The 11,467-nt window shown below is 33.1% G+C and overlaps 1 protein-coding gene across 1 annotated transcript; it reads right to left on the bottom strand.

Annotated features, from left to right (window-relative positions):
* Nucleotides 1-5,874: 5,874 nt before the first annotated feature.
* LOC104887451 (hypothetical protein) lies at nt 5,875-8,920 on the bottom strand. The gene is made up of 2 exons (XM_010672082.4): nt 8,550-8,920; nt 5,875-6,258 (listed from the first exon to the last, which is right to left on the bottom strand). Exons 1-2 carry the CDS (start codon nt 8,832-8,834, stop codon nt 6,133-6,135), a joined length of 411 nt encoding a protein of 136 aa, XP_010670384.2. The 5' UTR covers nt 8,835-8,920; the 3' UTR covers nt 5,875-6,132.
* Between the last annotated feature and the right edge of the window lie 2,547 nt (nt 8,921-11,467).

Raw genomic sequence — 11,467 nt, 5'->3', positions numbered from 1 at the left:
TTAGGGAATCGTTTAAATTGAAATTGTTGGGGACAAGAAAAAGTTTTCAACACAATACATACAGTGGTATAATGTTGTAGACAAAGCATAGTAACATACATTCCCATGCCACAAGTCATTTTTCCATTTCTTCTTGAGTTGGGGATAGAGATGACAATGGTTAATGGACCCTACCTAAATTCGTGGATTTAGATCTATTTTTGACGGATCTGGGTCCTTAAATTTTGGACCCTATGAATTAGGGTAGGATCTGGATCCTCCTTGAAAAAACGGATCTGGAGCCGGTCATCTGGATCTAGATCCGTTTACCCTTTTTATAATATTATATTATCATAATATTATAATATTATTTATTACATGTAAAAATGGATTTTTGCTTGTATTTCGAATTATTGTTCTAATTAATGTGCGATTTTTGTGCGAATTTACTTGATAATTGAGTTTGAAAATTGGGTTGATAATATTAATTTTTTAGAAATAATTGATTAATCTACAGTTTGATAATTGAATAGTTGTAAATAGTTGTAATGGTTATTTTTCAGAAATAATTGATTAATCTACAGTTTGATAATTAAATAGTTGTAAATAGCTGTAATGGGTATTTTTCAAAAATTAAATATAATTTTTGGTTGATATTGGATGACTTTATCTGTGAAAATTAGGATAGTTTGAAAAAAATAGGCAAGGATTTGTTTTGGATCTGTTTAGGATCGGATTCGTAGGATCCATACGGATCTGGTTCTAGATTCTCATTTTTATTACCCAATAGATCTGGATAGGATCTGGATCCTTGCCTAAAAAACGGATATGAATCTGGATCATAGAGAATCCTATTCAGATTTTACCCATTGTCATCTCTAGTTAGAGAGGTACACAACTTTTAGAGCATCTCTTATAATGGGCAAGCTTTCCACAATGATGAGCAAGCTCAAGTAGGGGAGAGAGAGGTTACCCAACCATGCTGATGCTTTGAGGAGCTTGTCAAAAAAGAGGAGAGAGAGTTCTGTGAAGAATATTGGCCCCCAATGTGGGTGCTCTAGCTCTAATACTCCTATCTTACACTTGGATGCACAATGCCGTTGGTTTCTACTTTCTGCACATGTACAATAAGCGTCATCGTACTAGGTTCTCAACTAATAGAGCCCCGATTTCGGGTCAATATTATGTGTAAGATTGGTCAATTATTGCATTCTAGTTTTGTGGCTGCATATAAGATATAAATACATTGCTTAAAATGAAATGTAGTTGTAAATTTATGACAAAAGTTTGCATTAATCTATGTAATAAATGATCAGTTAATGCTTGTTTTTTCCATTTTTAGCTTCTTATATGCAACCCTTAGGGCTGCATTTAGCTTTTTCCTTTAATTTAATTGAACTGAATTAATTTGCCTAAAAGAACTGGGCTCAAGATGCTTGGGAAGCTTATGTGAGTCTTAGTTCTAATTCATTACAAGCTCAAATATTTAGTGCATTGCCTTTTTCTTTGGTTCTAAGTTCCTTGCTTTTGACCGTTTGACGTAGCAATCTAATATTACTTGAAATATTTATGCGGACACGCTTGTCGATGAGTAACTTTAGTCATTAATATTTTTAATTCTTTGTCAATCAAAATCTAATATTTTGAAACTAGATGTAAGGTGAAACTAACAAGATCCCACATAACTATATTTATCTTATGTAGAATTCATAAAACACGTTCAAAGGAGGTGTGTGAAATAGTAGAGCAACATTTTTTGCACTAATTTTGTCTACGTCACTGTGCTTAGTCGTTCATTTACACCAAAAAAACACAGTCACAAAATACGTATACGACAATCACGATTCATGATGGCACCAAAACAATATCCATTTTGAATACAAATTTACAATATACTTGGTTGAGAAGATAACACTTCTTGTTTTTATTTTAATACAAATTCCTATTGTTTCATAGGGTTATAGTCTTATAGAGTTAAGAGTATAGGTTTTACAGTTTAGCTCATATGGTTATCGGTAGAGTTAGCAAAACTTGAAGCCAACCAAACGATAGTTGGTTGGGTTGACATATTTAATTCGTTTAGTTAATCAGGTTGATCCTGTCTAATCAAATTATTAAAAAGATTGAGTTAGATTGAAACTTTAATCTGGATTCAACCTGTTTATTACAGAAGTTGGGTTGACCCGCATAACTTAGAATTTATATTTTCAAATTTATTAGTTTACAAGTTAAGCTTCAAGATTTCAGGTCTTATAATGGGCTATGAATTATGATGATCTAAAAGGCTAAAAATCTTAGGTGCATCCATTTTCCATCTCTCATCTCACTACTCAACTCAACTATCTCTCCTCAACTCACAGCATTTCATCCTTTATGATTCCAACTATGGATTTTTCTGGTGTAAAGCGACATCTCCAAACGTGTTACCGATTTTTTCATCAGGAACTCAAGAATCCAACAGACTTTAGATTATAATCTAAGGGTGAGTTTATCCATCAGACTCAACTCCAAATTTCAGACCATGCCACATCAGTTTCCACTACTCTTAAATTTTACAGACTCATTTCATATTCATTCTAATTTTATACTTTATCCCTCAGATTTTCTCCAAACTCACTCCACATTACTTTAACATTAAAAAAAGAGACAAATGACATTTTTTGGTTGGGCAAAGAAAAGTAAAATTTTCTTTGAGGCAATACCATAGTCTTGAGTAGAGTTTGGTATTTCAAGACTCTCTTCAAGACTTTGCAAGACTTCATCTAAAAATATAGGTAGTCTTTGTCTCAGAGTCCCTCAGTCTTTGTCTCAGACTCTCTCCTCAGACTTGGGATATTCACACCCTAAGTTATCCATGTGTGGTTGTTGTGCGAGTAGTTTATGTTTAATTATTATTGTATCAATTAAATAAACCTTGAACAATCAAATATTAAAATTTAGAAGCGGTTAACTTTTCGTTAATGGTTAATTGATTAGGTTTTATCATTTTAGAAGATGATAATGCAATAATATTGCTAAACAAGTTAGTGGTCATGATCAAGTCAATCCATTTTAATGAGTCAACCTGCACCCAAACTAATCGGTAATTTGACAGCAAAAGCAATAGAAATCCAATCTAGAACATTATTTCTAATGCCATGGGATATGATCGATTAACTAATGTTTCCAAATTTAATGTTGGTTCATTGGAAGTTGGAACCATGTAAACTAACACTCATTGGAACCATAGAAACCAACAACTAGAACTCCCAAAATAGAAAAATGGAACTCCATATAGTATACAAAATAAATTTAGTAGCATAGTAGAGATGTTTTTTTCCCAGATGGATAAAAGTAGGTAAACATGACTGCATACATTGTCGACCCTAGTTATGGGGTTTAAGATTATGAGTTATAGGGTTTAGGATAATAGGGTTTTACGATTATGGGTTTAGGCTTAGGGTTAACATTTAGTGTTCTAGAGTTTAGGATTTAAGGTAAACGTTTAAGGTTTTGAGGTTTAGGATTTAAGGTAAACGTATAAGGTCATATATTTGGGGTTTAGGATTTTATGGTTATCGGGTTGAAAGTTATATGGTTGTGGGTTTAGGGTTACATGTTTTAGGATTTAGGGTTTTAGATTTAGGGTTATGTGATTTAAAGTTATAAGATCAGGGTTATGGGGTTTAAAGTTATAGGATTTTGGAGTTTAGGATTATAAGTTATAAGGTTTTAAGGTTAGGGTTTATAAGATTATAGGATTATAGTTTAGGGTAATAAGATTTTAGGGTTTAGGATTTACCGGTAGACGATAATAGGGTTTAGGATTTAGGAATTAAAATCGTAGGATTATAAGGTTTAGGATAGAGTTTAGGAAATACTAACAAATGTACAAAATGAAAACTGACAACATTGTTCACCTTTAAGCGACTAAATTGCGTTTCTTAGATCCTATATATATATATATATATATATATATAATATATATATATATATATATATATATATATATATATATATTCCTTTGGGTTGAACTTGGCTAAAGTTTCCTTTGGATTGAACTTGGTTAAAGTGTATTAAGGTTGAACTGAAGTGAAATATGCTCATCGAACATTTCAGAAGCTAAATAATATGTAAATTGAACTTATTAGATTTAAATAGAAAAACTACAAAATAAGTCCAAATTAAAAGAGAAGTGTCTTATTTTACGCTTCCACTCCACATTATTTTTTACACTTTTCTTTTTCATCTGTGCTACATTACTCTTTATATGTCTTCAACATGGCACACTACTAGTTTAATTTTTTTACTTATTCAAGCATGAGCCATCACTATCTATGTTTGGGTCATGTTTGAGAGATTGACTTATTACTCGCGAGGTTCGGTGAAATAGGCATTGGTTATTCGTATATCTATTAACAATCTATATCTATGTTAAAGAATAATTTTCCTTATTAATTAAACTCTAATTTTGCATCATTTTGAAAGTACTCCCTCTGTATTTTTTTATCTTTCCTACTTTGACTTTGCACGTTTGTCAATACATTTTTTCTACATTAATTATCTTTCATTACCTATTAGTAAAAATTATAATAATTAAATATTAATAAAGTACTCATTGAGACGAATCAAACAAGACCCCACATGACAATATTTTTTCTTATATATTGAGAAAAATCTAAAAGATTCTCTCTACTTGTGAATAGTGTCAAGATTCTAAGTGAGAAAGATAAAAAAATACAGAGGGAGTAATTATTATGATATTAGTTTCAATTGCATTTGTATATTGTTCATCTTAGTAAAATAATAACGCATCGAATAAACAATTTAATGGATGTCATCTAGTTTAGTTGGAAAAGTCTTGTGCGAATTGTCTCAACACCTAGGATTGAATCTCGTCTACATCACTATGCCTACTCTCTCTTGAACAAAAAAAAAAAGTAAGTATGCAATTTAAGATGTGAAGTCTCACTATGCACTAAAAATATCGTTGGCGAGTTAGTTAAGGCCCTACACTAGATGGATGTACGTACCAAAATGTCTCCCTCTTAACAGGTTTGTTAGAAAATTGTTAATCGTGCTGCTAATACTACCTCTGTATTTTTTAGTTGCACTATTTGATTTTTCACATTTGTCGAGACAATTCTTTGAACATTAATATCTCTTATTGTGTGTAAGTAAAAATTATAAAAATTTGATATTTAAAATCCTCGCATTGAGAAGAATCTAACAAGACCCCACTTGCTTATGTTTTTTCTTATATAATGATGCAAGATAACTTAACAAAGTTGGTTGATGAATAGTGCCGCAAAACCAAATGGTACAACTAAAAAAGTACGAATGTAGTATGTATTTGCTTTCAACTCTTCAACTTCGATTGATCAAGTGATATTATATGAATTTGTTCTTCATCTAGTTAACTATATAATGTATGCCTGCCCCTTTTATTTTTGAAGTTACAACATGAAAAAAACCTATGATTTTAAGGAAACTCATATGATGAAGAAAAAGAATAGAAATGTGAAAAAATGTGCATGCATGAGAACATTCTCATAGATAAAACACAATTCAACCAAAAGCAAAAGCATAACAATCTCAAAAACTAACAAGAAACTTCTTAAAATTCAATCCAAGTCATATTAATTTCAGGTCGATGGGTTTGGACTTTGGATGAGTTAGATCTGGTTTGGACTTTGGATGAGTTAGATCTGGATTCTGGACTATCTAGTTGTAAATGAAGTTAGGATTTGGGTCGGCTGAATCCGGATCCCCCGGATAGTAATTTACATAACACATCAAAATTGTTGGTTAGTGGGTGGATCATGTTTAAGATTACAGTCCGCAGCAAAAGTTGGTGGTGGTACAATAGATTGACAGCACAAGAATCATCCTGAACTAAAGCAGCCTAGCAGGTAGTGAAATCAGCAATCAGCACGCTCAGTTAGCATCTTTAAAACTTACATGGTCTTTTGAAACCACAAATTTAATTTGGCTACTTTTCTTTCATAACAAAGGTAACTTCCTTGTCAAATTCGATCATTACTATGAAGCTATACAATTGATACATATATTTAGTTCATTTCATGAATGGTAGCAAGAATTACAACCACAAAGATGCCTAATTAAGACCTACCCTGAGAATAAATATAGCGACCTCACACACACCATGGGATTTCAAACTTCACGCTTTGGCCTATTGCGAGTTCTAGGAAGTGCCGGTTCCTCTTTTCTCGGGAACACTGTTTCATTCACGTCATCATTCTCTTCTTCTGCTTCTCTTATCGCCTCATTCATGGCAAGCTATCACACAAGCACAGTTGGAACAAAATTAGCTATTAACAGGACAAGTAGTATAATATGCACATCTCACTGTATTACCAATAGGCATCCAAAGACTGCTACTAAAATCAAACAAAATAAAGAATTTATATCAACTAGTTTTCATCATCCTAAGCACTTACAGTTTCCCATCATTTTGGGATAGGGGTGGATAAACTCTATTCCAATATTTTTGACTACTTTTTTTCATCATTTTCTCTAAGTGATAAATATGAAGATCAGAAGCCATTGAATATTGGGCATGCTTTATATCAAGGAAAATTCACCTCTGTTACAGAATTTGAAACACTTGATACCTAAAATGTCAGTTTTGTTCTAAAAACAGTAACCATGGTTTCCAAACTTGCAAAGGCAAAAGTACAAGGTAGATGGCAAATTTCATCTTGCAAGCAGATTTCTCCTAATTCTCAACTTTAAAATTTTCTGTCACCGGCAGGCAAGAACTGAGCAATACTACACATCATGTGCAAAGTATCCATTTCAATAACAAAAAATCAGAGCAAACAATTGAGAGACTGAGAGTTAGTCTTAGTAATTGACTAATTTCGCCAAACACGGTGTCTGTTTTAAGCAGAAAAAACCCAGTCACTTCAGGAGTCAATCATTAACCGCTAATCATGTCATCCCCATTTCTAATAACCTAATATGAGCATAGTGAGTCACAGTTTTGCTGTCAGCTTTACCTAGCCAGTACAGATACATATGATGACCGCCAACTAATTTTATCCATAGAAATATGTTTTGAATCTCATAAAATGTAAGTGATCCTTTCTTCCCTCACCTTAATTTTTCCTTTATATCTCCTCATGTTCGTCAACATTACATTGGAGCTCCTTACATCCATGCATTAGTAAAAAGACAATAGCATCCTAGTATCAGCTTCTACCAGGCTAATTTTATCTTCTATAAACAAGACACTATCTTCAACAATACTTCAGCAATAGGATAATTAAACATCACTTCCAAGTTCCAACTCCCTAGCCAGCTAAAACCGAGCTACTTTGTTGACAACTAACACATGCTTAATTGCTTACCCACCAAAGGGCTATCAAAATTTTCACTACATCAAAATTCATCCTGCCCCAGCCACATAGACTCTGAGAACCCTCTTTGAATCCGTGTCCAGCTTTCTTATTCTGATTGGAGAAGAAGATTAATCCATCAGAAGTACTACTCAGATTTTGACCAGGATATGGACAAAGTACCTAGAGCCAAGAGGTTGACGACTGCAAACCAAGATAAACTGTATGCTCTTGCCTCGACGAAAATGGTACACAAGCAACACTAAAAAAGTGTTTGGTTAGGCGGAAAACATTTTCCTAGAAAATGGATTTTTCCATTTTTCTTTGTTTGATTTGTAGAGGGTGGAAAATAGTTTTCCAAATGGGAGAAAATAGTTATTTGCAGGATGGAAAACATGTTCCTTCCTTAAAGAAAAGAAAGCCATATTTTCCTCCCTATTCTTCACTTACCTCTTTCCTTCCTCCCCATTCATTTCAATTCTTCCTTTTTCTCTTAAATTTATCATGCAATGAACTAAACAAAGGAAAACGACACCAAAAATACTTTTACCTTGAAAAAAGTTTTTTCATGGAAAATCATATTCCATTGAGAATGTAGTCTGTCCAGCCAAACAGAGCCCAACTTCAAAAACTACTTACCCTACTTCTTTCTTTCTATGTCCTATATTAGTAATACCAAACTAAGGTACACATTTCAAAGATGCCAATCTTTCCCCTTAATTACTTCTCTGGCATTAGAATCCTTCCCATTTCTTATCCTAAGATGATATCACTCATACACCTAAGCTTAAAGAAACAAATTTCCCAAAATTCCTCTATTTCCCCTTCAAACATTCTCAACAGGCAACCACTTATATAGGAAATGACCATCCTTTATCTCTTTCAGGAAATGAAGAGATATGTATCTCCATAGCACCACCGTCACACCGAATTCAGACAAGAATTCCAGTTTTCCACTCGTGAGAATCCTTAAAGAATTAATAGCTACTATCCAATGAGGACATAATCAGTCACACAGAATTCAGACAACAGGTATTTCCACACAATTCAGCTAAATATTGATCAAACTATGCCAAAATACCCACACTTTCACCAAACAACAGACCAAAAAAGATTATATCAGCCAAAAAGGTACTATAAAGTATAAAGCAGTGTCAGTATGACCATATTGTGTATTAGCAAGCGTGAAAGTTAAATCATTGCGACAAAAAAAAAGCGTTAAATTAATACCTCCTCGAGGAACTTCTGGTCAAGTTTATCGCCAATTCGAAGAGCAGTGAAGACAGTAATGGCGAGGAGAGAGAATGGGAAGACGAATGCGAAAATGAGCTGGCTGGTGCTAGGCCCTGCTCGAGTAACGACGCTTATACCTCTCATTTTCCGGCGGTCTAATTCGCCGGGAAAACGAACGGACGACGATCGGAGACAATTTGGTAATGCAAGATGAAGTGTTTGCTGTGATTGGTAGATAGCAGGAGAGAGAGATTTGAAGAGAATACTACTCAAAGCTGCCATTTTTAAGAGTTTTTTAAGTGGATAGATGAAGTGACTGGTGTGCCTAGCCTATCTTATGGGCAATAGCTTCGGCTTATAACTTATTCATACCAATAATAAAAAAAAATACCCACAGTTAATTTCGGGGGAGCCGGGAGCGCCACTCCATCTCAGAGCATGTACAATGGTTGGTGTCTCTCCAACTAGCTCTCCACACTCTCTCTCCTATTCTCTCTCTTCAAGCTACTCTAAAGAGTCATGTCTAAAAACACCCAACAACAATAAAACCCTTTAAAGAGCTCTCCATTCAACTTTTCATTATTTTGTGGTCCCCATGTCAATAAATCAATCTCATTTCATATTATGATCAAAGTTATATAAATTAAGTTATTCATGTAAATTAAATATAATTACAAATTAATCTTTTTCATAATTTAAGCAAAGTAGAATTTTTAAAAAACAATATAATTATGAGTGCTAATATTTAATTTTCATAAATTTGGCATGGAATGAAGAATTAACCTACAACATGAAAAACTAATTTTTAAATATCCAATATTAGGCTCATTTTATAGATAAAGGAAAATTATACTTGTTGGCATAATAATTATTACCATCTTTTTTTTAATTTTTATAGAAAAGATCATTAAATGGTTACATGAAGAAAAAAGAATTGAAGTAATTACAATAAAAAGTGGGTCCCACACATTGGAGAGTCATCTCTCCATCAACCCAAATGGTATCTCCCCCAAGAGCCCTTTGGCAAAGTGTCTCCATGGAGAGACACCCAAGACACACCTAAGAGCCCCATTGTTGGGTAAGAGGTGGCTCTCCATTTTCTCTCTCCTTGGAGAGCTAGTTGGAGAGCTAGTTGGAGAGCCCCATTGTACATACTCTCATAGATGTATAACTTCATACATTAAATGACATTTTCATAAATAAATAATTATCCCGTTCTGTCTTATATAAAACTTTGTTTTTTGACGTAACCCAACACACTTCTTATATCATTAATATCTTCAGTTATATACACGTAAAAAATATAACAAAGTTATAATTTGATAGTGTGAATCGAGACGAATCTAACAAAATTGCGATAAATTGGAGTCAAAATTGATCAATATTTCACCCAATATTTCATTTAAAATAAAACGGGAAGAAGTACTATCAATATTAACCTATTAAGTCATATGACTTAAATATTAACCTATGATTTAATATCAGTAATATTCTCTATACAAAAATGTCATTAGATGTCCAAAGTTTGTACATCTCAATCAAGTAGCATTTTCATAGGGTTGTACTTAGTTGCTTAATATACTTTCATGAGTGTTGACTTCAACTAATTTTGATATTTATAAATTTATCTTAAGTGATATGAACTTATCTTGACTTATTTCTAAATTTACACGCCATGTGGCACCTCGGTTACTCCACTAGAATTATCCAATATATACATAAGTCATGTTTTGCAACAAGATTTGAACTTGTAACCTCTTGCTATTATAGATGACATAATTACCATCTCAACTAACTTTTAATCATGTTTTAAGTGTCCACATTATTATATTTGTACCTTTTAAATGTTGAGTTTTCCTTAATATATTCTAATGAGAATGAAAAAAATACATATTAAGTTCAGAAAACAATACCAAATCGGGAAACATCTTGGCCCATATACTAGTTATACATGATTCAGTGCTCTTTGATTTACATTTATTCTCACTTCGGTAACGAATGATAAATTCAACTCATTCCGAAAAAAGAGAGAACACGTAGAAGTCTTCATTTGAGCCATTTTTGAATTTTTTTTTTTTATCCAGGTAGGACTTTTCGCTATTTGACGCCCTAAAATTTCCTACTAACGTCCTAAATAGTACTCCCTCTGTATTTTTTATCTTTCTCACTTAGAATCTTGATACTATTCACAATTAGAGATAATCTTTTAGATTTTTCTCAATATATAAGAAAAAATATAGTCATATGAGGTATTGTTTGATTCGTCTCAATGAGTATTTTATAAATATTCAATTATTATAATTTTAACTAATATGTAATGAAAGATATCTAATGTAGAATAAGTGCATTGGCAAACGTGCAAAGTCAGAGTAGGAAAGATAAAAAAATATAGAGAGGGAGTAGTATATATAATTATAGAGTATTTTATACATTCTCTTCCTTCTTCCTCCACCTTTCTTCCCCTCACTCCCCGTTTGCCTTCTTCCACCACCACCACCACCGGACCCACAACCGCCGCCATCGCCTCCCCGCTGTCGCCGCCACATCCAAAATCTGCATCTAATATAATTATAGGTTTATAGCTCAAGTTGTCCATCAGTCCATCAAATATCAGTTGCTTACCAAATTACCATACTAGTATAGATCCAACTAACTTGTGACATAATATGCTCAAATAAAAGGAACTGAAGATGAAACTTGCAAGATTCAGGAAGAAGATATAAAAACAAACCAATATTTTCATTATAGTAGGAGCATCAACCGTCTATATGACATGTCCTCTGTGTCTCTGTGAAAAAAAAAAGGTAACAGAACTTCCTAGTAATTGGCCGAAAAGCTGATACTCACTTGAAAAAAAAAAAATGATGGTGGAGCGTCCATGGTGGGCGCTCCCTTTTTTATTTTATTTTTAAATC

This window comes from Beta vulgaris, chromosome 2 (genome assembly GCF_026745355.1).
Source record: "Beta vulgaris subsp. vulgaris cultivar EL10 chromosome 2, EL10.2, whole genome shotgun sequence".
NCBI classification, from domain to species: domain Eukaryota; kingdom Viridiplantae; phylum Streptophyta; class Magnoliopsida; order Caryophyllales; family Amaranthaceae; genus Beta; species Beta vulgaris.
The sequence above is the reverse complement of the archived record's forward strand: the minus strand, read 5'-3'. Positions and strand labels throughout refer to the sequence as shown.